Source organism: Pogoniulus pusillus, chromosome 14, assembly GCF_015220805.1.
Source record: "Pogoniulus pusillus isolate bPogPus1 chromosome 14, bPogPus1.pri, whole genome shotgun sequence".
NCBI classification, from domain to species: domain Eukaryota; kingdom Metazoa; phylum Chordata; class Aves; order Piciformes; family Lybiidae; genus Pogoniulus; species Pogoniulus pusillus.
In genome coordinates, this window is record NC_087277.1 from 23,959,322 (window position 1) to 23,986,201 (window position 26,880).

General features: G+C 44.3%; 2 protein-coding genes across 2 annotated transcripts; one reads left to right on the forward strand and one right to left on the reverse strand.

Annotated features, from left to right (window-relative positions):
- Positions 1 to 569: 569 nt before the first annotated feature.
- CHMP4C (charged multivesicular body protein 4C) lies at positions 570 to 18,918 on the reverse strand. The gene is made up of 5 exons (XM_064154595.1): positions 17,907 to 18,918; positions 10,373 to 10,550; positions 9,336 to 9,450; positions 5,872 to 5,980; positions 570 to 3,566 (listed from the first exon to the last, which is right to left on the reverse strand). Exons 1-5 carry the CDS (start codon positions 18,100 to 18,102, stop codon positions 3,502 to 3,504), a joined length of 663 nt encoding a protein of 220 aa, XP_064010665.1. The 5' UTR covers positions 18,103 to 18,918; the 3' UTR covers positions 570 to 3,501.
- A 393-nt stretch (positions 18,919 to 19,311) lies between these two features.
- Positions 19,312 to 25,681, forward strand: ZFAND1 (zinc finger AN1-type containing 1). The gene is made up of 8 exons (XM_064154597.1): positions 19,312 to 19,598; positions 20,467 to 20,509; positions 22,013 to 22,052; positions 22,407 to 22,534; positions 22,613 to 22,704; positions 23,469 to 23,593; positions 24,833 to 24,988; positions 25,167 to 25,681. Exons 1-8 carry the CDS (start codon positions 19,544 to 19,546, stop codon positions 25,335 to 25,337), a joined length of 810 nt encoding a protein of 269 aa, XP_064010667.1. The 5' UTR covers positions 19,312 to 19,543; the 3' UTR covers positions 25,338 to 25,681.
- Positions 25,682 to 26,880: the final 1,199 nt, after the last annotated feature.

Consider the following 26,880-nt stretch of genomic DNA (forward strand, 5'->3'; position numbering starts at 1 on the left):
GGTCATGAATGAGGGTCTTCAATCACTGCTCCAACACCTGTTACATGCAAATATACAAGTGTGTGTACATAAAAGATGAGCTACGACACAACACACACTTACTCTAAGGACAGCTCATGAGATGCACAAAAGAGAGGCAGTATTTTATCTATTTCGATTAATCCCTGCCTACAGCATTGTTTAATTTATAAAAGACCTGAGCCTTCCTTTCTTTCAACTGGAAAGTGAAATGCACACATTTCTGTTACACTTAAAGAGATCCTGGGGAAGGAAGCTTGTGTTTTGGGCACATTAAAATCAAAGCATCAGCTGCAACTGTTAAAAAGGAAGGGCTGAAACCCAAAGACCACAGAACAGACAGGGCTGTGAGGGTTTTTTTTGTTGGCTGTTTTTTTAAACCAAGTCACCTTTGAAGAATTCTTGAATTCTCTCTAACCTGATGTTGAGACATTAATATATATTTTTAAATGTCTCGAAATATCCTCTGAAGAGCACTGTAGCCTAATGACAGCACTGTCTTGCTTCATCAGAAACTAATACAATCTTAAGACAAATACAACACCAAAGGATGTATTTACATCAGCTATTTTTTTTAATTCATGTATTTCCCCTTATTTAAAGCTGTTCAGACTAAAAATGTCTGAGGCTGTTAAGAGAAGTCATAAAATAAATAAGAAACAAGGAAGATGGCTCTAGTTCACCATCTGCTGCCACAGTGCTCATGTAAAATATGTTCCAGTTAACATTTACAGTGACACGTTGACACTGCTCCCTCTTGTTTGCTTACACACTGCACAAACACCACCCTGCATGGAGAGAGACAAGTGCAAAAAAGGCAGAGCCACTTGACCCAGCATCATCTGAATTTACACAGGAAAGAGTTGCCTCCTAGGCCAAATTAACTCCTAGAACCCCTTTGCTTTTGGGAAAAGCCAGCCTTCTACTGTCCCCAAACAAAAATGGAGCATGCACTTCAGTTCTGGAGATCCATACTGCATTTTGGTTTGTCTGCATGACTACAGGATCCATGAGTATAGCTTCAACCACATCACAGTATCATCATCAGGGTTGGAAGAGACCTCACAGATCATCAAGTCCAACCCTTTACATGTCCTAGCCTGTGAAGTGTATGTGGCTATCTTCCAGAACCACCAACCGCTACACACAAGGTTTTAGAGAAGCTCACCCAAATTATCTGTTTCTTTGCTTCACCCTTCACAAATCTTGTTCCTAAAGTGCCTAGTCTGAAATCAGTAATCTGAAGACACCAGAAGCTTCCCAGGATCAACACTTGGCCAAAACACTGCTGGAGGTCAGCAGCTAGATGCTAGCTTGCAAAGGAGAAACCCTCACTAAGATTTCTTCTCCCCTGCAGTGCATTCACATGGAAAGTTCTTGCACAAAACCCAGCAGGTCCACAGGTTCCAAAGCAGACTGAAAAATCATTTTAGTTTCAAACTGGAAACTTGGAGATGTATTTTGGCCAGGTTGTAGAACACCTGAAACATGCCAAGTGCTACAGAAATGCTAAGTAGTCAAAAACTACTGACTCAACCATGGTAAGTACTGGAAGCCAGCTTTCCCAAGCTGAGCTTGGCACTGTGTTGGCATGGCCCTGCATTCAGAAGTACCAGGTATGTCCACAAGCACAGAGCCAGCCTTGCAGTGCTTCCGCCACTGTTGTACCCAATTCAGAGACTTGCAGAAACTGTGTACCTTGCAAACAGGATTCTAGCCAGAAAGAGTAGCAAATGGATTGTAAGGAACTCAGAATTATTTGTTGCTTTATTAAATATGCTGCTTTCAGCTGGCACCTCACCAAACATTGAAACTAACATTTTGTTAGTGTTTGGGTTCCTGGTGAGAGTTCAAAATGTATTCTAAAATTTAAGGCAGGCTATTGTAGGGTTGTTGTTTTGGAATGTTTGGGGTTTTTTCCCCTATTTAAAATATTATCAACACAAAGAGACAATTTTGCTGGTACCTCCAAACTCTGGCATAGAATCAACAGAATTTTTTCCAGTAGGAAGTTTATCTGAAGTCAAGTGGCAAGGCTTGATTCTCCTTTCATAGGGAAGCAAACCAAAAGCAACTGCACTACACAGAATGAAACAGGCCTGGAAAACTAAACTTCTCCACAGCGTTTGTAAATTTTGGGTTTCATCCATGGAACTCAACTTGAAAGATTCTGAGCACACCATGTCCAGAAACACACATTAGGTAATGCTTAGCCTAAGATCAGAGAAGTTGAAGCCTGTTGCAAGCCTGTCAACACTTAACACTCAGCAAGCCACAGGTTAAAACCCAGAGGAGAAGGGATCAGTCTCTTCTTGCTATGGGTCTACAGAAACCCAAGTTTCCCCAATGGCTCAATCATCAGTAAATACAAATTCATGTGAAGAAACAGAGATCAATGTGCCTCTGCTTCCCACAGCCCTAGGAACTCCTAATGTTTTACTATTTCCCTATGACTGACAGCTACCAGCACAGAGCTGAAGTCTTAGCTACTAAAATTTGTTGGTGCAAAGCAGCCTATTGCCAGTGATTTCTCCACTCAAGAGTGGCATGTGTTCCTCAGGTGCACTGTCAGTTGGGCAGCAGTATGTCAGCTTTATAAGTAACCCAGAACCATCTTTTAACCAGGCTTAAAAAGGCATTTCAAATGCAACACACTGGCATTGTTTCCATTCACAAACTAAGCAACAGAACTGAATACTCAACAGGAGGAGAACAGGGTCAAACCTCTTCTGGAATTTTGACAGGGTTAGCAGGAAACTGTTTTGTTTGGGAGGGGTCTCTAAGAACTTGGACATTTCCTTTTCCCCAGGCATTGTACAACTGTTCTTAACTCATTTGGAAATACAATTCAAGCTGGCCGATAGAAATGCATGGGATACTCTGGCCAAAGTTGAAACAAAAAACCTCTCCTGCTTGAAAAGAAACCTACAGAACAGTCTTCTTTTAATATCTAGGACACCCTAAGTTGCTCCAGGTTGACTGTTTAAATCTCAATGCCCAAATTAATGACTATTACCTCCTGGGCTCAAAGGAACTTGCAAGTCAGGACATGTACAAAGCTGTTTGGCTAACAGCCAAATGGTCTGAACCAAATATCTCTCTAGGATCAGGCCTTCATGACTCATTGAGCTTCTTCATTTCACAGCGGATCCAGTTGCAGAAGTGAGGCACAAGGTTGTACATACCAGCCGGATACAGTAAGACATTACCCAACAAAAAATGACACTAACAACAAGCAGATCTCCCTCTAAGGCTGAAAATAAAAAGCTTTGATGCTTGGATGTTTTGGCAACTTGCTTTGTTTTGTTTATGTTTCAGCTACTTTGGTAATAGAGCAGTAACACTATTCTTAGCAAAACTTGCCATAAAAAAAAACCCAGCCAGTATGAAATGCAACCACACTAAATTGGTGTGGTTATAAAAGAGCATTACAGCTCTTTACACTTGCACTGCAACGTTCAGTGAAATAAAAACCCTACGCTCCTATGAAGCCCAAGCAGCCAGCTTCTTCATTTCATCTTCATCCTCTGCTCTTCTCCTAGTCGATGCTGCAGAGAGAAAATAACAAAAGCCATCAACTAATGTAACAGTCAGAACCATTTCACCTCTTAGCATGAGGACTTACACAGTGCTTTTCCACTGAAGGATTTCAGATCAATTTACTGAGTAGCAAGCTAAAAGCAAGTAATGCAGTAATGAACCTGATGAAGGACGCATTTTGCCTCATCATTATCTCACACAAAACCCCGAGGTTACAGTTTGATGGAATTCTTTCTGGAAGACTCCCACAGACAACACGTACAATCTCTCAAAGCTGTCACTGTCCTCTCGCTGCCACTTGAGCAGGCACAAGTGACCTCCCCGGGCCGGCTGTGCCCCCTGCTGCCTTTCCAAATAGTGCTGAAGGTTTCTGCATGTGCAGGTCCAGTCTCCCTAATACTCCCTCCACTTTAATGAGAGGTCACTTGTTAAAAGGAAGAAATTCCTGACATCAGTTAACTGCTGTGGTTACAGCAACAGCAATGCCCAGCTCTGTACCTTCTTTCTTTTTTACCTACTCAAATCTCCTAGTACATCTCTTTCACATTCTCTGAACTAAAATCTCACCCAGATAGCCTTCATTCACTGACCTATAAACTGCATGCCCCAGGTCCCACCCCAGGCTGAGAATCTGCACTCCTCCCAACACCAGTGGGCAGTTACTGGGTGCAATACCCTTGTGTGTACACTTACAGCAGTCAGTTGGCTCCCACCTGTGGCACCCACACATCCAGGAGCCACCATCTTGAGAGGGGACTCCCACTCCACCTTTGGGGACTAAAGGTGGGAGGAAGACATGGGAGACCAGGGGTGCAGTGCCTACTGTAGAGGCAAGTGCCACTGGCTGACAATGTGACTGGGGAAGGTCACTATGTTTTGCTCAGTCTCACTTCCCCATCTCCAAAACCAGCAGCAGAAGACACACCTCTAGTTAGAAGCACAACAGAGCCATTTGCTGCTGTTCTTATCTTGCCATTGCTCTTAGCAGTGAGCATCTACTTTCATAAAAGACAAGCCAGTTGTGCAAGGCCTTAAACTGCATAAATATCACAGGATGATAGGGGTCAGAAGGATCATCGAGTCCAATCCCCCTGCCAGAGCAGGACCACACAATCTATCTCAGGTCATAGAGGAATTCATCCAGATGGGCCTTGAAAGTCTCCAGAAGAGAGTCCACAGCCTCTCTGGGGAGCCTGTTCCAGTGCTCTGTTACCTTTACAATAAAGAGGTTCCCCCTTGTGTTGAGGTGAAATATCAGCAGCTAGCTTTGTTTGAAGCAGTCATACAGACAGATGTAGCAGCAAATTAAGATAGTGAGAAGCACATAGAGATGGCCTGGGTTTAATAAAAATGTCAGCTGGCACAGCTGGATCTGGAAGAGGATGTATGAACAAGTCATAAATGCCCAGCCTGCAATTTGCACTGGCTTTTCCCAAGCACATTTTTTTACTGGCTGCTCTGCAATTGGCTGAAGTGGATGAGACAACAACTCCAGTCTGAACATTTGAAATTGTTTCTCAGGATTTTAAGTACCATCTGCCAAAACACGTTAAGAGTCTCTGAGATGAGCTGGTCTAGGAAACCTGTTCTGCAGCTGAATACACCACAAGCAACCTGTGCCATGCGTGTGCTGCCCTTCTCACCAAGTATCCATACTCTTCTACTAGCAGCCTTAATACACAAGAAGTCTTTCAGCTGACAGAGGACAGCAGGGACATGGTAAAAGGTATAGTTAAAAGTTGACTGTCTCTGGCTTAACTCAAACCAAATAAGGCAGAGCTGCAGACAAATGGGACCATTGCTTATTGCCAGGAATAAGTTTGTTCTCTAGAAAGAGAGGCACGGAATAACATATTTCTTTAAATGTGTGCTTCCTGCTGCCTCCTTCATTTCTAATTAAAATACCAGTGGCAAATATCAAACCACTGCCCTACAAAGCTGGACCTCTGCAACACAAACATTCTGAATCTAGGTCAGACTAATTAAAAGAGACTGATGATTTAATTGCAAAAAAACTTTATTCCCATCCCTCAGTTATCTCTTCCCATTTCAGCAGGAGATGGGTTATCAGGTGTGCAAGCTCAAGTTCCCCTAGTTTGCCTCTCCAGATCTATGCAGAATTTGCTCCTACATGTTTTTGTACAGTGAGCCAGAATTCCACTCTGCTTTTTCTGGTAAACAGACAAAAATAGGAAAAAGAACCTAAAATACTTTCAAGTTAAACCACAGTTAAATATGTATCTGGAGTACTCTCCTCCTACTCACAACCTGCCTTAATCCTGAGAAAGGTAGAATAGCCTGCGAGCAGCATACCTGGGCGGGAAGGCAGCGACGTGGACGGAACACTTGGCAGTCTCATATCTCTCATTCCCTTGTTCAATTCTTCTTGCTCCAGTTCTTCTAATTCTGCCATCAGCTCATCCTAAAGTCAATGAAAACATCATTTACAAATTCCTTGCCTTGACAGCGATGTCAGACAAGACCTCATTTAACAGCCATGATGCAAAGCACTACTAAAAAACAAAAAAACCCAATGGATTTAGACTTGAAAACAAGCAGTAAAAATGATACTTGTGACAGCTGGGTTTTGATAAGTGTGGACAGTAACAATAAACCAAAATTGAAAGGATAATGGAAGTTAGAAAGAGGATGGGGAACAGAATCACAGAATCAACCAGGTTGGAAGAGACCTCCAAGATCATCCAGTCCAACCTAGCACCCAGCCCTAGCCAGTCAACTAGACCATGGCACTAAGTGCCTCAATATGTCCAAAAAAAGAGAGGAAAAATACATATGTAAATGTCCCTCTGTCTTCCTCTATTCCAATCCTGAAGCTTGTACTCTTCATGGATTCTAACCTTAATAGGGAACTTCTCCCACTTGAAAAAGCAAACAGCTTCCACTAGTCTTAAGGCAGACTGTGATTAGACACTGTGCTTCTGCGCTATCACACAAGTCCAGGGCTGTATATGATTTCAAAGCAGCACTGGAATTGGAGCTCTCCTCCTGGGTTCTGTTACTCTTGAAGCACCTAACACTCTTGGGTTTTCAGGCACAGAAGCTGACCTGGACAGATGAGCTACTCTACTTGCCTAATACCAACAATCAGGGGCCTCACACTTTCAAAAAGCCAAAAATCTATTCCTTGGATGCATTTTCCCAAAGAAAGGAAGCTAAATACTGCATATTTGGAGATAAACTGATCACTGCCACATTGATAAAATGGTTTAAAGAGAAACTGTGGGGAAAAGGAACTCGGGAAAAAGTAGCTGTAGCAAAGTGACATCTACTAGCTATGAAAATGGATTCTGTCCACCCATTTACACCTTGCTTATCACCATTGTGGAATTTACAATAATTACATAGTCACCACAAGCATTCCTAGACTTATTTTCTCACAGTTTTATATTTCTCAAGCCAAAAGGTTACACTTCACCTGACTGACCTAGTTCACATTGCAAATACTAAGATATCAGCTAAAACTTTCAGCATCAGGTCTACACCTGATGACATTTAACTGACAGTTGATCTCTCAGAGGAATGTGCAATTTGGAGCCCCATGTCTAACTGGGTTGTAAATGTGACTGTCCTTTAAGTGTCTCAGTCAGTAGTATGAGTACAAGCTTTCTTAAAAGTAAGTACCCAAGCTGCTGTAAAGCCAATGGAAACAGGTATCTGTGAAGACCTCTAGATGGCCATTTAGCACCCTCACATGCCAAATCAGTCCTTACCAACCTCTGCTGAACAAGAAGACAAATAAGAGTGTCAGCCACAACAGGCTCAGGGGACCCCGTGATCATGAGCCCTACACTTGCAACACCAGTGTAACAGCTAGAACATTCACTCTCCAAGTGTAAGACCCAACTTTTAAGCTCTTCTAATCCATAAGCATGAGTTTAACTTATGTTTCCCACAACTCAGGCTCCACTTTATGACCAGGCTGTGGAGCACTGCAACAGCAACAACAAATCCCTTTTTTTTCCTTTCTTGAACCTAGGCCAGAAAGACTGTAGAGCAAAGTTACGAGGTGAACTCTCAGCTTCCAGGCTTTGTCCACTGGAACGTGCGTATTTTGCATTTGATTGCCAGAAACAGGCACCCAGGCAAGGCTCACTCCTCTTATCAAGCATCTGACTTGGGTAGGAGAGAGCTTTGTTTTCCATTTTTCATGACATACACTCTGTTAGCCCATGGAGAAAGAACCCTTTTGGTTCTGTGTCTGCCTAGAGCAGAAGAACATGCCTCTGTGTTCTCCTTACACCCATGGCACACATGTGAAGGGGAAATCCAAGACTGTGGTCAAAATGTTCTTCCAAAAATAAAATTAATTCATGGGTTATGAAAGATGATACTTAAGTCATTGATTCTAGCACTCTTAAACTGAAGTGGCCTGCAAAGCAGATCTCCCAATTATGGGACAAGTGCTGTAAGGATTAGGCTCCTATGGAAACACAGGTGCTGGTACAACAATGTCCCACTGGCTTATTTTCCTAGAATAGAAAGCCTGTCCATCAACTCAGCCTAGCATCTCTACAAACTTCCACATCAACCTACAACATTCTTACTACGTCTAGACTCCTAGTGGTTCAGCACTGAAGGAAGTGACACCGTAGAGCTGTTTGGGATGGCAGCATGGTTATCTAAAGCCCAGGTCATAGAGGCCAAACCCCATTCTTTGTGCTGGTATTGATTAGATGTTCCTTGACAAAACTACTTGCATTTAAAGTGGGAAGAAACAATAAAGCATAAAGAACCATTAGTATTAGCAATAACTGTTGAATGAAACCTTTCTCCCCCTGTCAGGCAAATAAGACACAGAACATGCATTCTCCTTTGTTGCTCATTTGGACACAAAGGTAATTAGTTGGGTAGAGTGAACTGTTTGATTCTTCAGGACACTGTTAAATGATCTCTAGTGCTTGGTCATCTCAAAACATAGTCAAAAAGCAAAATCAAACTGGTCATGATACTGAGCCTTATGCCCAGCTCTGCATTCCACAGACTGCAGGAATTTCAAATATACCTGACCCTTCAGACCTCAGCCATGTCTGCATCAGAAATACGTAACCTCCTGCTTAAACATACAAAATCAGTTCCAAAGACATTGGATGGAAGCTACTACAACAAATTTTCAGAAGGTCCTAGGTGTCTTGTGAGGATATCAAAAGAAAGTAACTGAAGGAAGAAATTGCCTCCCAACGGGAATGACTCCTAACTATTGGATCTACTTCTGTAGAAAATCTGAGAGAAAAGACCTGCACCTCCAAGCACCCAAAAAAAGCAGCCACCTTACAAAACTGGTTCAAAAATTCAGAATTGTGACCAGCAACCTGCTCGTGGCACAGGAACAAGCACTTAGGCAAACAGATGTCTATTTGGAGCACCAAAAAATTACATGTTTCAGTACCTACTTGGAGCAGTGCAAATTACATGTTTTTGTGGTCTCCTCCTTCCAGGGTGCAAGAATAACAACTACAAGAATGCACTTCAAATCATCCCTTTAAAATTTATGTATAAATGAGAATATTTTCATGCTTTTCATATAGATTTTTCCTGTTATACTATATATACTAAATCAAATCTATAATCTATGTGTGTGGGTTTATGTATTTATGTGTATACAATTATTACAGTGTCCTAAGCAGGGTAAGCTAGAACCAAGTAATTTCACATCAACACCTTTTAAGAAACAAACCACTGGAAGCAGCCACTGCACAACAAAATAGCTATGGGGTCATTTAACAGATAAAGCTCACAGGCTTTACTGGAGTACTAACCTCATCAAACTCATCACCAAAGCCAGCTCGGTTCGAGATAGCATCTGAAATTTCCTGGGCAACATCTTGCTGTTCAGTGATATCTTGCATCAAGTCATCAATTTTGTTCAAGTCCCTGACAAGATAACATGGAAACATTTTTTAAGACACAAAAAAAGAAGAGACTACAGGAGAGACTTGGAGAAATCTGAACAGCCCGTATTTTCTTTTCATACCCATGCCTGTACAACAAGCAGGATTCAAAGAGAACAATTCCCCCCACCTACATCTTATTTTCTGGCAAGCTTCTATGTGTTTTAGCCACTCCAGTTCCTTCCACTTTGGGATTATAGCAAAAGTCAAACTGTAGCAGCCTGTGTGCCCCTCCTCTGTGCTTCCCATACCTCTGCCAGCCAGCAGTCATATTCCCAAGGCAGATCCCATCTCCTTCCTCAAGTCAGCATCTTTATAGATGGATCTTTTTTGATGTTAAGCTTTCACCAGAACTGGGAGAACTTACTTCATTTAAAAGTTTCCCCTTATTGTTAACTGCTTTATTGTTTCAGTTCCTGTTTATTTTCTCAGGACATCCATTCCAATTTAACTCTTTTTATTCAGACAGAATAACCAACATAGAGACACTGCAACAATGTAGGACATATAAAAATACTGCACACACAAAAATTACCCTCCCTTTTCCTCAGGTCTAATTAGCCCAGCTTATGGACTTTGAGGAGATTTCACTTAGCTTCTTCAACTGTTTTCTTCAGAAGAAGCAAGGGCAGAGGTCAGTCTGCACTGCTAAAGCAGACTTTAAAATAAAACCACGTCCCACACAGGTCTCTCTAGTTAGCTGGACTTTTCTTCTAGACTTGCTGTCAACAAAAGGTATTTTTCTGCCAAATATAACAACCCAGCACCAATAGCGTTCCTGACATGAAATGCCTGAGCCCAAAACAAAGTCAAAACTGCCCAACTTGATACAATGGACTGTAGCAACGTTTATAGTTTGGAAGTGGTTAGTAAGCTCAACTGTAAAGTTTTTAGAAAGCACTTACATATTTTCATGCACTTTTTTCATAGCTTGTGCAGCATAGCCCATATTCTTGAGCACTTCTGTGTTGGTGTGGGAATTTTCCAGTGCCTCTCTTTGGAACTCAATGGTTGATAGTGTTCCATCAATTTGACTCAATTGCTTTTCATATCTCTTTTTTCTCTTCAGTGCTTGTAAGGCAGCTGAAAAGCAAAGAGGCAAAGGGCACTGTGTATTTATACAGCAGTTTGCAAGGACAAGTAGCTCAGCACCAAGACAACCTGCAGGATTTACAATTCTCACTCTCCTACCTTACTAGTAGGGAAACAAACTTTGACCACACCAGATCAGCAGCCAGTTTATCACCAACATGCTGTTGCATGAACATGCTGGGAAGCCTCTTTTAGAGTAACTCCTTTTAGCACCACAGGGAAGAGCAGCTTCTTCTCCACTGCGGGAGATCTTGAACTCCATCCTGTGCACACAGGCAAAGCAGGGAAGATGGGAAGGGAAAAGAAAAACATCAAGGAGAAGTCAGAAAAGAGGAAACAAGGGCAAGAAAGAAAAGAATTTGCAATACAGAATACAAAAACTAAGGAAGATAAAGTAAGAAGATCTGTCATAATAACCAAATCACCACCAGTGCTGCTTTCTAAACTGTGGCAGCAGCAGAAACCATCAAGCGCAAGGGCAAGCCCAAATGGCCTGGCCAAGCAGGTGCATTAGATCAGAGAAAGACTCACTTTTCTGTGGTGTTCAGTTGCATCTGTTTCTTATAATGACTTAGGAGCACAATCTTTAAACTTTAGAACTCAAAAACATATAGAACTTTGTAGCCAAAATCACAGGTAGATCCAGCTACTCCCCATTATCATTCCAAATCTTTGAGACTGGGCTTTCATAGTTGCTAAATTATGGGCAGTATACTTTGCCCAGAGTAAATCATTACCAGAATACATACATGTGACAAGCCAAGCAGGAGGAGAAAAAGACTTTCTCTCTGCCTCTGGGTGTGGAGCATGCACAATCTTACCACAAGCACTCCCTGACTGCTTTCCAAACTATACATGTGCCGGGCAAGAAAAACACCAAACAAAACCAAGAGGCTGAGTTAACCCACTGCTTTTTTCAATGCTTTTGACACCCATGCCCTTTCCCTTGTCTTTTACATGTATTTGTTTAACCAAAGTTAGAGGCAGCAAAGGACAGCAGCACTGCAGATCCCCAAAGTCAACCAACAGCAGCAATTACTCTTGCTGTCCTGTCGAACAATTGCCCACGTGCAATGTCACCAACCTTTGACACTGCTTTTCAAATGAAGCTAGGATTTCCCCAAAGAAGGAGCACAGATTTATGGTGTGTAGCAACACACTACAAAAATCCAGTGATTTGTTGGCAAATCCTTGTATCAGTACATTCAAAATTGGTCATCATTAGCTGTGGAAAGAAAGCAGTTGAACAGGCTAAGATACACAATGCCTACTAGCACCTACAGGAGACTGTTGCAGGACAGCAAACCACAATCTCAATCACAGTATTCACATTCAAGATCCTCTCTGGGGGACTGTCCAAAGATCACACATATTCTGGAAAAGAGGCATGAACACCAGGTGATGTCACACAAATGGCAACTCTACATATCCAATTTTTCTTATTTTCCCCTACTTATTCATGCTTATTGTTAGTGCCAAGACACCAGCTGCCTCCTTTCTTAGCTTCACTTGAATCAAAATTCAACCCTGGATTCTTAGGTAGGAAGCCAGAGGTTCCAGGTAAACTTAGTTGTCTGAAGCTGTGCATAACACTGGCTGTGAACTGAAGAGCAGTATCTGGCTGGTGCAGAAAGGCTTCAGCTGGAGTCCATAGCTACCCACAGGGAAGTATTTCCAGCGGGTGCTTTTCAGACATGGGACTCTGCAATGGTGCTGTTATTACTGGCTGCTAAGAGAAAAAAAAGGATTTCCTTAGTCCCACACAAAGCAGTTGTTTGCAAAAATCCTGAAGGCTCCTGCACTAACATTTAATTAAACCACACCCAAATCCAGAAACCACAAGAGAAGCTAAACTGTGTGACTTCACCTGCTCATAAACAGCTTTTCCTCGTTATTGTAGTGCAACATTCAAGCCAAGTGCAAGGTCCCACACCTAGGTCAGGGCAATCCCAAGCACAAATACAGGTTGAGCAAGGAGTGAGTCTGGAACAGTCATGAAAAGAACTTGAGGGGTGTCAGTTGATAATAAACTCAACAGGTGCCAGCAATGTGCACTTGCAGCCCAACAGGCCAAACATGTCCTGGGCTACATCAAAAGCAGTATGACCAGCAGGACACAGGAGGTGATTCTGTCCCTCTACTCTGATCTCAGGACATGCCATCTTAAGTACTGCATCCAGTTCTGATGTCCCCAGCACAAAAAGCACATTGAACTGCTGGAGTGGGTCCAGAGGAGGGCCACAAAAAAGACCAGAGGGCTGGAGAACCTCCCTTATGGGGACAGGCTGAGAGAGCTGGGGTTCTTCATCCTGGAGAGGAGAAAGCTCCAGGTAGAATTTGTAGCAGCCTTCCAGTACACGAAGAGGGCCTACAAAAAAGCTGGGAAGGGACTTTTTACAAGGGCTTGTAGTGACAGAATGAGAGGGAATGGATTGAAGTTTGAGGAGAGATTTAGACTGGAGATTAGGAAGCTCTTTACAGTGAGGGTGGTGAGACACTGGAACAGGTTGCCCAGGAAGGTCATGGATGCCCCTTTCCTGGAGGTGTTCGTGGCTAGGTTGGATTAAGCAACCTGGTCTAGTGGAAGGTGTCCACCTTCCCCCATGGCAGGGGGTAAGAACTAGATGATCTTTAAGGTCTCTTCCAACCCAAAGCATTCTATGAATCCATATACCATCACATTTATTACTTCTTTTAAGCTTTTCCAGTGACTTACAGAACAAAGAAGTTCATAGGAAAACAATTCACACTCCTTCCCAATCAGTGAAGGCAGAATTGCCACACCACACTGGATGACTTTTCTGATTTATATTAAATGAACACTCTTCATTGCACAGTGTTTTATAACATTACCCCTATAGCTAATGTATGAGAATGTCTTTATTATTTGATTTTTCTGTGTTTTACATATTATCATGACCTTTAACTACTTGTCTACCTGTCATACGAGCACTTTGAAATGTGCATAAGACTCTTTAAAGAAAATGGAAATGCTTCACAGAAATGCTACTGCATTCTATTAACTAAAGTGAAAAACAGATCTATTAAAATATTAAAGTAATTGAGCAGAGAACATAAACTTACTTCACTGCACATCTAAGAATGGCACTGAAAAAGGGTGTTGCCCATTCCAAAGGTTTCAGAGAAGCAAGATAGCCCAGAAGGAAGAGTCTAAGCAGAGGCAGAGTCTGAGGAAGCAAAAGTAATTATCAATTCTCTAACCAGGAAGGAGGTCTTCTCCAGGGAAAAAAAAAGCACTCTCATTCACTGTTGTGCTCCAAAGAAGCCATTTCAATTCCTGCATTTCATAATGAAGTGTTTAGCTGTTGGCTGGGCTTCAGCACATTCCCTGTGCTCAATTCCAGCAAGCTCATAGATGAGGAGCCACTGCTTTTAATCTGAGGTTTTATGTTATTTTCAAGATAAGTAGCTAGAACAAAAGTAGACTATTACCAGTTTAAGTATGCATGTTAAAGAGTCACTGTTACTAACATACAGAACAACATATCCCAAATATCACTACTATGTTGACACTTTATTAAGGAAGCAGAAATGACCAGTGGCAAATATCCAGGTTTCCAAAGGAAAGGACAAGAGTGGTATCACAGAATTGTGGCACCTTCCCACTGCAGATCAGAATGAAAAGAAACAATACAGCAAAGAGAGCAGTGATAACACCTTTACCTATCAAGCCCACCACCACTGCCCATCAGCACAGGAATTACTGATAATCACATCTGAAGGAGAAATGAAGGCATTGCCTAGTAATCCTTAAAATTCCCAGGGAGGAACTGGCAATGGAGAAAAAATGAGTGTTTCTTCACAAGATGTAACACGACTGTCTAAAACACTGGATCTCATTCTTGGATGTAGATCACAAACCTCCACTTCAGTCCTGCAAGGCTCCAGTGGATTACAATTTCTGGCATCCTTTACAGCAAGAGCAACCAATAGAAATACTGCTGAGGCCATAAAAATTATACCACCCTACACTCATTTGTAACACTTCAAACCTTGAGGTGGAAGATATGCACAGTTCCAACTGAGGGGCTAACTGAAGAACAAAAACACACTTGACTTGTTACAACCATCCAAGACACCTGAAATACAATCAGGAAGACCAGACAGAGCTGTTAAATCACAGAATAAAGCCACACTAAAGGTTTCCTCATCATCCCCCTGCCAGACACCCTCAGTCCCCACCTGTCATGCACCTGCCATAGGTATGACAGCCCCGCCGACATCAGCACACAACTACTTCATTGTTGGTTTCAGTAACTCAGTCATTGCAAAGGAATGCTACACAGCCACACAATCCCTGCCCAAATGCACGACACTGCAGCAGCTACACTTGTACAGCTGTAGATGATCTACATCTAGCAATTACACCTAACAGCCTACCTGTTATTCCAATTTTCTGCATGGCTTTTCTCATGAGTGGTAATATGTGTGTCTTTATGGTCAAGATTTAATCCTATTCTCAAATTTAAAGCACCAAGAAAAAAAGGAAGCCGTGGCTTCTTTTAATTTCTTTTCATTTAGACTTTCTTTAGGATCTGTGAAAGATTCCAGGCTGAAACACCTCAGTCACAGGTATGTTATTATCACAGGCACACTACAGAAAACACATTTCCTTTTAAACAGTTCTCACTCCCTTTCTGTCCTTTAAATTTTCCTGTATGAACTTCAAAACATTGAGTTGGCAGCTGTGCAGTGGACAAAAATTTAAATACTTCAAAAAATACAGCAAGATATATAAAATAAAAATGAAAAGCACTTGAGTTTGCATCTGGAATGGGGAGAGATTAAAAGGCAGTGCTAACCAGGAGAAGAAATACTGCTTATCATCTCTGCAAAAAGAATTCCAGCACACATCACTGTTTTGAAAGCCCTCAAGTGGTCTCACTACAGTAAGATACTAATGGAGAATGCTGGGAAAATATCACCCCAAAAGTGTAGCTAATTTAAGTACAGGAAGCGGAGGGATACTCATTTCCATGAAGGAGAAGCCAAAAATATTTAAGTGATGTTTCACATCTATTTGCATAGCTAATGTGTTACGGCTTTTAAATCATGTTAAGCCTGCTGATGTCACATGAACCCATTCAATGAACTCGTGAGAAATGGCTGATGCTTGAATCTGCTCTTTCTCGTGTCAGTACAGCTGACTTAGACTCACATGCTTAAAACCAAATGAGATCAAGCTAACTTAGTGCATTTTCTGTATCTAGATACATGTCACTCCTATCTCAGACACTCCTGTTTTAATTTCCACAGTCTTCCACAGATGAGGTTGGGGAAAGAACAACATCAGAAATTACCTGCAAGGTCCCTTTGAAACATTCACTCTAACAAGGCAATGTAGATTAAAACTTCTAGTCTCTCATTTGTCTGTATGCTGACAAAATGGTACAATAGATGCTGGTTAGCAGATATTCCCTCTGCACTATACAGAACAGAATACCAGCTACTATGCTGTTACATGTAAATCAGCAGCAATTAAACTGTAAAGCAACTGACATATCAAATGAAAGGCTGTTATTCACTCACTAGCCTGCTAAATTTGGGCAATTTGGCAAGGTTAGTTTCTCTAGTTTATCCTCTGACTGTAGTTACACTGATCCATTTTGGCTTTAGAATCATTTTTGGCATGAAAAAAATCCCATTCTTCACTTCTTGCCCTACTCCTGCTTCTTTATTGTCCTTAACTATAGATCCCTGAGTTAATGACAAGGTAAAGGGAGTTATTTTTACCCATGACCAGCTTAGCAATCCATTTTGCAGTATGACTTCACAAACAACCGTACAGGTAAAAAGCTAGGGGAATGGCATGCTATGTGCAGCAGTGGAACCAAAGATGTGGGAGAAAAGCTCCCCAGGTTGAACATCTGCCTGAAGCACAAGCCCAACACCTGAAACCAACATCAGCCAGCCAACTTAGAAAAGCAGATACACCTTCTCCCAGCAACAAATACTCATTCTCTCCCATCTCCACCTACCCTTTCTAACTAAAACTTAGTTATGCTAACCTGCCTTCTTCTAATAACTATCAAATGCTGAAGCATTACAATCAAGTTCAAGGACTAACCAAAACACCTTTAACGTACAGCTCTTCACAACTTCTGTTACATGACATTTTCTTCCTAAATTACCAAGCAACAGAAAGAGATGATGAAAGAGCTACTTCTTGTTACGTCACAGATCTTTAATTGAAAATGTTTTGCTTTTGAAGTATTTAAAGGAAAATAAAGCTCAGAGTAAACAAGCAGGACTCCAGGCAAAGTTAGGAAGTAATGAAGTCGTTTCTCAAGGGCCTGTATATCGCAAATCCACTGGCTACTATCATTTGCTTCTCTGAGGTGACAGCATGTGCATCAATAGGATCCAGACCACCTCGCCCCTTTGTGTTCTTCTCTCCTTTGCAGCTACCAGCAGCCCAGCGCAGTAGCCACTATAGTTTTTCTTTTAGTAATATCACACACTTCCTACATAGAATCATAGAATCATAGAATCAACCAGGTTGGAAGAGACCTCCAAGATCATCTAGTCCAACCTATCACCCAGCCCTATCCAATCAACTAGACCATGGCACTAAGTGCCTCAGCCAGTCTTTTCTTGAAGACCCCCAGGGACGGTGCCTCCACCACCTCCCTGGGCAGCCCATTCCAATGGGAAATCACTCTCTCTGTGAAGAACTTCTTCCTAACATCCAGCCTATACCTACCCTGATGCAAATCACTGAACCTTTTTTTTTCCCTTAGTTGGCCACAGTGTATTCTCCAACACCTCGGGACAATGTGAATTTATCCATGAATACAGAAGACATCCACTTCATCTGCTAGCCACACAACCAATGCCCAACACTCAAGCTGTGATCCTCTTCACGCCCTGAACAGCGGCCCTTGGCACACCACGTATCCAACTGTGTGAACTGTGGTGCAAAGCGTGGAAAGTATGGCACAAGGAACCACAGACAGTAAATGAGCGAGGAAGAAAACACCCTGTTATCAGCCCTTCATCATGAATCCACAACGCACTGAACACTGAGAGATGCCGAGGACCCAAAGCTAACCAAAGACCCAGCGTGTCTTTAGAGCGACCGCACCGTGGTGACGCTTCCTCGGAACCCACAGAAGAACCCCGAAACACACCTGCGGAGACAGCAACAGACCCCCACCGTACCCTGCCTTCCCCCCTCCTTTTAACAGAGCTCCGTACCCACAGGCATTTGAACCCTGGGATTTAAAGCCTCACAAGCCTGGCTGAGCGCACTCGGCCTTGGCCGGCGGACGGCGCAGGGCAGCGGTGCCCGGCCAGGCCACGGCCCCTGAAGGGGTAAAGGCTCACCTCTCTTGTTCTTGGTGCCGTACTGCCGAGCTGCCGCCAGCTCCCGCGCGATCCTCGTCTCCAGGTACTCCTGCTTCTTGCTCAGCATCTCCTCCGTCTCCCGCAGGCGGGCCAGCGCCTCCTGCGGCGAGGGCCCCCCGCGCCTCTTGGAAGAGGCCGAGCCGCCCCCCTTGAAAAACTTGGAAATCTTGCTCATGGCGACGACAGCCCCGGCTCGGCGCCCGCCAGCGCAACGGTCTGACCCGGCCCGCTGGCACCTCCCCGCCGGTACCCGCCGTGACGGCACTTCCTGGGCACTCAGGTGGCGGCACTGCACCTGGCGGCAGGGCGGGCCTGACCCGGCCCCGCGCCGCCCACCCCGGGCGGTTCTGGGGAGGCCGAACCTGCAGCTCCCCGCCGCTGCCCGCACGTATGGCCTTCGCTAGTGCCGGGGTCAGCGGCGGGACACACACGGCGAGCTCCGCGGGGCAGCCCGCAGCAGTCCCCAGTGAGGAGCGGGCAGAGTTCTTGGGCGTGGCGGCGTAGGGACTGAGGCAGGGCCGGGCTGGCGTGCCCGTCGCGCCCGCACTCCGGAGGCGGCTACTTCGTGTCCCCACGCCCCTACTCCTCCATCCTCATGCTGCAAGAAGACACATACGGAGGGAGCTGCCGGTTGGACCGGCGCTGGTGAGAGCAGAACACGCTGCAGACGGACAGCAGCAAACAGATGGGGCGAGCGGACTGACTGTTGTGGCAGGCGCGGTGTGCGGAGGCAGGGGTGGCACAGCCGAGCCGTCAGTCACGGTCGCTAAGGCGCTGCCAAAGGACCGCCAGGCAGCAAGACATATAGGCAGGGCAGGACTGAGAAACACTAAACTCTTAAGAAATACGGCCTTTGAGGTGACAGGTGCGTCTGCAAAAGGGCAGCATCTGAGAAAGCTGCCTCTCCCTTCCCTCCGCCTCATGAAACCGGCCCTGTTCGGAGGGCTGAAGTGGCGAAAAAGGTAAGACACACAAAATACACCAGCGCCGCGGATCTGGGCTGCCTGCAATACCGAGACGCAGCTTGCACAAATACGGACGCATAGACAGATTCCCCTGAGTCGGTCGAGCCAGCCCCGAGCCGGTGAGCCGCTCTTCCACGGGGCGGGGACCGCCGGTAACTCGTCCTGCAGCCCCGCTGCGGCGTGCCGCCCCTCGGCGGGGACCGCCGGTAACTCGTCCTGCAGCCCCGCTGCGGCGTGCCGCCCCTCGGCGGGGACCGCCGGTAACTCGTCCTGCAGCCCCGCTGCGGCGTGCCGCCCCTCGGCTCCTCCCCGGGGCGGGGACCGCCGGTAACTCGTCCTACAGCCCCGCTGCGGCGTGCCGCCCCTCGGCTCCTCCCCGGGGCGGGGACCGCCGGTAACTCGTCCTGCAGCCCCGCTGCGGCGTGCCGCCCCTCGGCTCCTCCCCGGGGCGGGGACCGCCGGTAACTCGTCCTGCAGCCCCGCTGCGGCGTGCCGCCCCTCGGCTCCTCCCCGGGGCGGGGACCGCCGGTAACTCTTCCTGCAGCCCCGCTGCGGCGTGCCGCGTCCTCCGGTGGCCCGGCAGCCCCTGCGCGCCCTGTGTCGGTAGCTGCTCCGGTCGCCAACCACGCCGCTTTTTGCCACCCTCGGAAGATGGCGGAGCTGGAGCTGGGGCAGCACTGCGGGGTACCAGATTGCCACCAGCTCGGTAAGCCGGGACGCGGCGGGTGTCCGCCGGGCTGGCGGAGGCACAGCCTGGCCTCCCACGAGCGAGGCGGGTACGCTGGGGCCGGGGGTGGTACCCAGGGCGGGACGTCGCGGCGACGGCAACGGTGAGGGGGCTGTAGGGAGGTGAGTGCCCCTCAGGGTGTCCTCCGTGTTGCTGAAATTCTGCTCGATCCCTTGCAACGACAGGCCCTGGCACCTGTGTGGTTAATTCCCTGCTTTGCCAACTGTCACTAGCCTGGCTTTCCTTAAAACCGTGTAATTGTTTTGGTTGGAAAAGATCTCTCAGGTCATCAAGTCCAAGCATTCTCTTAACTCTGTCTACTTCAGCCTTGCTTGCCTGCACTGATCCCAAGCAATGACACTAATGAAAATGGAGCTTCTCAGAGAGAGGCAGCCACAACACTTGTACTGAAAAGTTTCAGATGAGACCACTCGGTCGTACAGATGATATGCAAGATCTTCATGGCCCAGCGGTCCAGTTGAACGGTGGTTCATTAAGACCAAATCCGAAGAGAAAAGGAGTAAGGGCCTGGGGGGGGTGCTACCGTTGGTGGTGTGGGTGAGTTCAGCTGGTGCAGTAGTTGGATGAGTGCAGAGACTTAAGTATGCGCAGCTTTAATTACACCAGAAGGAAGACAGAGAAGGAAACAAAATCATCAGGACTGTCAGATGTTGCCAGATGCTGGGTTTGGGGATGATTTTGGTAGGTGTGATTGCTGAATGGCCTTGTAAAGGCAGCTATCCCATCATTTGGGTAAGCAAAAGTCAATCATGTAAAAGTTAAGCTTGATACTATTAGCAAAACAAGAATCATGTTGTCTAACTGAAAACAAATCTCTTTGTTTCAGACTTTCTCCCCTTTGTATGTGATGGCTGTTCAGGTGTCTTTTGGTAAGTTCACTGAATTGCAGGCTAGAAGTGACCTGTAAGGATCATCGAGTCCAACTCCCTGCCCCTTGCAGTTTTACCTAGAACTAAACCATATGACTATAAGAGCATTGCTTAGACACGTCTTGAATTCTGGCAGGCTTGGTGCTGTGACAATATCCCTGAGCACTCTGTTGTAGTGTGTGACTACACTCTCAGTGAAGAGCCTTTTAGGAATGCCTAGTCTGAACTTCCCCTTACTCAGCTTCATTCCATTTCCTTGTGTCCTATTGCTAGGCACCAGAGATCAGCACCTCTTCCTCCACTGCCCTGTTTCAGGAGGTTGTTGTCTGAAATGAAGTCACCCCTCAGCCTTCTCCAAGCTGAACAAACCAAGTGACTTCAGCCACTCTTCATTAAGTCTCGCCTTCAAGGCCTTTTACTGTCTTGGTTGGCCTCCTTAGGATACACTGTAATGCTGTGATGTCCTTCTTACGTTGAGGCACCCAAAACTGAAAATAGTACTTGAGATGGGGCCACATCAGTGCAGTGTTGTGAGCAATCACATCCCTTGATCAGCTTGATGCACCTCAGGACACACTTCACCCTTTTGGCTGCCAGGTCACACTATTTGACTCATACTAAACTTGTCATTAACCCAATCCTCCACATCTTTCCACAGGGCTGCTCTCCAGCCTCTCATCCCCCAGTGAGCACATATAACCAGGGTTTCCTCATCTCAGGTGGAGAATCCTGCACTTACTCTTGTAAAGTTTCAGGTAGCTGGTGACTCTGCAGCTCTCTAGTCTAACCAGATCTCTCTGTAAGTCCTCAAGGGAGTCCACAGCTCCTCCTAGTTTAGCACTGTTGTCAAACTTAATGTCTGTTCAGTTCCTGCATCCAGATAGTTTATAAAGGTGTTAGAGAGCACTGGCTCTGAAACTGAGCCCTGGGGGATCCCACTGGTGACTGGACACCAGCCTGATGTAACCCCATTTATTATAACTCTTTGAGCCCAAGCATCAGCCACTTGTTCACCCAACACCATATGGACATGTCTAGCTGTGTGATGGACATTTTGCCCAGAAGATACTGTGACAGGCTGTATCACAAGCAGAGAGAGGTAAACTCAGACAGTCTGAGGGCAGATTTCACTTTTAACACATTAGGAGCCTTCCAGGGAATTTTGCTGTGGTGAAAGATGATTAAAACCCCTTTTAAACAAATCAAGTTGCTTTGAGATGAATTCTTGAGTGTGCTGATGTCTTTATCTTGAAATGTCTTGTTCTCCTGGGGAATGAGTTCCAAGAGCTAAATGTTTTGCTTACTCAGGAAGAGTATAGCCAATCCATTCAAACATGTGAAACACATAGGTTAGAACAAGTTTCAGAGAAGATTCATGGTATAATTGATTGTTCCTATGATTAAACTTTCAGATCACTCTTTAAATACTTCATTGCTCTCACATGCAGCTTTTATTTTCCTGAAATGCTGATTGTGGTGTTTTCTTCTTCTTCTGCCACAAAGCCTTCAGCACAGGAGCCGGGATGCTCACGGTTGTTCTGAGGTAATCAAATAATAACCTGACTACCTTAACGTTGAAGTTCTATGCAATTTAACTGTCTGCTTCCAGATTAGAGATGTACAGGTAGTATATAAGTATGACTTGTTTAAATGAGACTGTGACAAGCTTGGAAAAAAGAATCTACTCTTTTTCTCCCTGTCAGAAATAGTTCGAGTAGAATAATGGTGTTTTTTTAACTCTGAGCTAAACTTAACCAGGACCAAAGTAGGAGAGAATTTCTGGCCTGGCCTTACCCATGGAGTGGAGAGCTAGGAAAGTTCTGCTGGAGGGCTAGGGTGGTGTCTTGTATCTGTAATATCCCTGTATTGACACAGAATATTTTGTGCTAATGCCTAGGTGAATATTAGAAAAAATGCTGTCAAGCCTGATCAGCACAGATCTTACCCCTGCTCATACAAGGACTGCAATGGAAGGGAACTCGTGCCAGTTTTATGTCCCTGTTGTGAACAACATTTTTGCCTCAGGTGAGTGGAAGAGAGTGTTTTAGACATCAGTACTTGCTCATGGAAAAGGCAGTGAAAGGTTTGCACTGTTGTTTGCAGGCACCGGCACCCATCAGACCATGACTGTGAGAAACTGGACACCCCAAAACCTCGAATGGCTGCCACCCAGCAGCTAGTTAAAGACATTATAGGCAAGTACAGTGGGAGATGTATTCTGTGGTTTTCTGCAGAAGGCTGTTTGAGCTTCTGGCCTCCTTTGAGGATTCAGTTTTGACCAAAGACAAAAAGATGGGCGTTCCTTTTTAAATAACACTAAACTCGTGTCAGCATGGAACACTGACAGCAGTAACATACACCTATAAAGAGAATGTTCAAAGATGAAATAGGCCTCAGATTTCTTTCAGAAATGATTGTCTTGTTCTCATTCTGCAAGTGCTATAATGTAACTAATTGTGTCCAGCCATTATTATTTGCACAGTAATTTATGTGCTAATAATGCAATTGCATTGTATTTGGTGTGATGCCACTCTGCTGGGATTATACCTACACAATTAAGATGGCAAAAAAGGGTGAGTCTACAGTGTGAATCTCTGCAGCTTAACAAGTTCTAGGACAGGAAAGAGAAGAAACAGCACTGCCTAACTGGACAGTGGAGATGTGTGTGGAAAGGAGGACCTGAAACTGTCATCACATGGATGCTGTGATGGCCACAGGTGTAGAACTTAGGAGTTTGTATCTGTTGGGCTTTTGAAACCTGTAGTGTTCATTTGCTTTTCAGTGTAAAGAGTTCTGCTAGAACTGAAACAATTCCAAATATTCTTGAACAGGAGTGCCTTTTATCTTAGCCTCTGGAGAACATGAAAGGATGGGAACCTCAGAAATATAATGAAGTCCAAGAGGCTAATTCCAAGGAGGCAGTCTGAATCATCACACTAACTGATAACATTCTTCTCAGATTCTAAAACAAATGAGGAAGCAAAAAGAAAAAAACGGAAAGGAGCAAAAAACAGTGAGACAGCAGCTAAAGTGGCATTAATGAAGCTGAAACTGCATGCCTGTGGGGACAAGTCCTTGCCTCAGGTCAGTCATGTTTCTTTCCAGTAACTCTCAAAGTAAATGTGAAGTTTTCTAAACTTCTCATTCTTCATCTAGTTCCCTCAGTTTGGGTTTGGATTTATTTCTTCAAGTCCACAATCATTTATACATCCATTTCAGCCTGGTTCTCTAAGCCAATCTCACTAGTCTTGTAAGGTGTCTGTGAGCTGAGAGCAGTTAGGTCAAATTCCTTTATGGCAGAGTTGTCTCTGCCTGTGATAGGGCTGTCACCCAACACTGTGGGCACACAGAGGTGGGTACCCTTGGTAGAGTGATGACAGCATTAGTTGTGGCTAACAGACTTTGCTGATCAGTATAGCACAGAAGTTTATGGTCAGAGTGGCACAGGATTTTTATAGCTTGAATCCATGTGGCACAGTTTTATAAAGAGTGTAGCACTGAATTTTATGGCACATCTTCTTAGAAGCAGCTGAGGGAACAGGGGTGGTTTAGTCTGCAGAAAAGGAGACTGAGGGGAGATTGTTTTGCTCTCTGTGAGTCTTGTTTGATAGTGTCTGGCTTGGACTCAGTGAGGGCAGTCTGACCTGACAGATATACCAGTCATGCTTGCTCTATGTCTTCTGCTGAATGTCAAAATAAAGAAATCTGAAGAAAGGATTGTCCCTATCCTGTTCAAAATCTCTCCCTTACAGGTTTCTCCTGAAATTTCTTAAACAAATGTTTCAATCTAGTATTGGAGGATTGTTTAGTACATAAAAGGAGGAAAAAGAGGATAAAGGATTAGCTGGCTGTGACTGGAGCGTTGGTTTGTGAAGATGACATTTCTGGTAGCATGAAGTTGTTCTGTTTTAACCAATTTTGTATTCTGCTTTTAGACCCTGTACTGCTGCCAAAAGCCAGCACTGCTTACTTAAGCTCACCTTTTTCTTCTCAGATCAATCACTGTCTAATAAAGCCAGACCAGACACCTTTTCTTGTCTGTATGTTACAGTCTAGCTGTGGGACTCTTGTGAAATATTCTCTCCACCTTTCTGAACTTCCTGTCCATCATATCTGTGCTGCAGCTGAAGGGAATGTGACTTTGTGATCTCAGTCGTTTCTATTCTGCCATAAATTGGGGCCTTGCTCCTGAGGGAACGGAATAAATTTCTGTTGGCATTTTGAGGGGGCGAAGTTTAAGATTTCACTGAAAAACTGTTCAATGTGTCTGACTGGAATGATGTATTTCTTCTGGGAATACTTTTTATTTTTCATGTTTTCCAGACAGAAAGAATTTACTTTCAAGTATTTTTACCAAAGGGGAACAAAGAGAAAAGCAAACCCATGTTCTTTTGCAGTAAGTGGAGTATCGGCAAAGTAGTAGATTTTGCAGCTTCCTTAGCAAGCCTTAAAAATGACAACAACAAATCAACATCCCAGGTAAATCAGTAATAATACCAAACATTTCCTAGGTTCCTGGCTTTGATTTTGGGATTGATTCTTTGGTTTGTTTTGGTTGTTGTTTTTGGGTTTTTACCTCTTTTTGTTCCCCCACCCCACTCTTTGCACCCGAGACAGACAAATCTTAATGCTAATTTCTGTGCTGTTTATCTTCCAGAAACTGAGATTATGCCATAGCGCCTCTGGAGCAGCCTTGCCATTTGAGCACACACTAGAAACCTGGCTGTCTGATAAGGACTATCCATTGTACAATGGTGGAAATATCATTCTGGAGTATCTTGATAATGATGTTCTGCTTATAGAAGATACAGAGTCATACTTCAGCTAAACAGAAAATTACCACAAACCAAAGAAGAAAAAAAAAAGAAGTATATTTTTAGAAGCATTGAAACGAAGTTCAGTTTTCTGTTAAGATCATTGGCGTGCCAGAATCTGACCTCAGCTGTAAAGACACAGTGCCCATCCATTACTCAGTTGCTTGAGTGACAGAAACACTATGTACTGAAAAGAAAAATTAGTTATAACTCATTACAAATACTCACTTTCTACAACAAATTCTTTCTTTTTTTCTGCTGGTTAATGGCAATAATGGTTTATGAAAGTTTGTATTTATTTTTGTGTAAATGATGGAAAAAAGTACATAGTAAGATCAATAAATAATGAAATTGTAAACTTGTGTCAGTTATCTGAAGGAAAGAACCACCTTACAGTACTGCAGGATCTTTTTTACATCTGCAGAACAGACCACTGAATTTGGAATCCAGCACTATCCCTGTCCCAGATCTACATTTTCTTCTTGTAACAGAATCATTTATGTTGGAAAAGACCTTTCAGCTTATCACTTCCAACCATTCTCTAACTCTACCAGGGCTGGTGTTAAACCATTTCACTCAGCACCACTTCTCCACCTGTTTTCAACACCTTCAGGGATCGGGATTCAGCCACCTCCCTGGGGTTCCTGTGGATGAGAACCCTTTCAGTGAAGGAGCTGCTTTTAATGGTCACCCTAAACCTCCCCTGGTGCAACTTGAGATTGTGATGGTTTGGGTGTTCACCACCCCCCCACACACACACACTTTGGAAGTCACCCAGGCTAGATCCAGCTGGCTCTGGAAATACGAATGAAGCTTATTATTTACAGCTAGCACAACATACAAGCAGATATTTACAGTAGATACAGTTATATACAGAAATAGACAAGGCAAAAGGTAATACAGAAACACAACTCCCCTCCCAGAAACCTGAGTCCCCAGGAGGGGCTCTCAACTACCCCTTCACCTTCCTCCTGCTCCTCTCAACCTTACCCCAGTCCCAAGGAAGAAGGGAGGTTTGGCCAGGGTGTTAGGAAGCAAAGTCAAAAAATGGAGGGTGAGGTTAGAGAGTAAGATGCAGCTCAGCCAGCAGCCCAAGTGAGAGTGGTTATCTATGTTTTTATTTCTTGTTCCTATACATCTCAGCAAGCTTATGAGGGACGTGGACATGACCACCGTTTTCCTTTCACAGCCTGTAATCTAGTTCTTCTCACCAAAACATTCTAGCCTGCTTCAAACTAGCACAGAGGCCATTTCCCCTCATCCTATCACTTGTTAAAGGCGGGAGAGACCAACGCCCACTCCTCAATTTCACTTACTTGTAGTGTAATGACATTTAGAACCAAAGTTTCCTGGAGCAAAACAAAGTTTTGCTTCTTCCTTGTGTTTGTAAATCTCAGCATCATTGTGTGATTAGGTGGGGGATAAAAAGAGAGCTTGAAATTATCCTTTCCTAGCTTTTGTGTAAAAAAGGGAGAAAAAAGAGGGGAAGAAATAAAATTCTTTTTAATTTGCATCTGAGGCTGCTGTGGTAAGGAACATGTAATAAAAAGCCAAATT

Coding starts and splice junctions, on each gene's coding strand:
- CHMP4C (XM_064154595.1), bottom strand. CDS start 18,102: ATGAGCAAGATTTCCAAGTTTTTCAAGGGGGGCGGCTCGGCCTCTTCC. Junction 10,551..17,906: donor CGGCACCAAGAACAAGAGAG/GTGAGCCTTTAC, acceptor TTTGCTTTTCAG/CTGCCTTACAAGCACTGAAG. Junction 9,451..10,372: donor AAAAAAGTGCATGAAAATAT/GTAAGTGCTTTC, acceptor TTATCTTGTCAG/GGACTTGAACAAAATTGATG.
- ZFAND1 (XM_064154597.1), top strand. CDS start 19,544: ATGGCGGAGCTGGAGCTGGGGCAGCACTGCGGGGTACCAGATTGCCAC. Junction 20,510..22,012: donor GGCTGTTCAGGTGTCTTTTG/GTAAGTTCACTG, acceptor TCTGCCACAAAG/CCTTCAGCACAGGAGCCGGG. Junction 22,705..23,468: donor GCTAGTTAAAGACATTATAG/GCAAGTACAGTG, acceptor CATTCTTCTCAG/ATTCTAAAACAAATGAGGAA.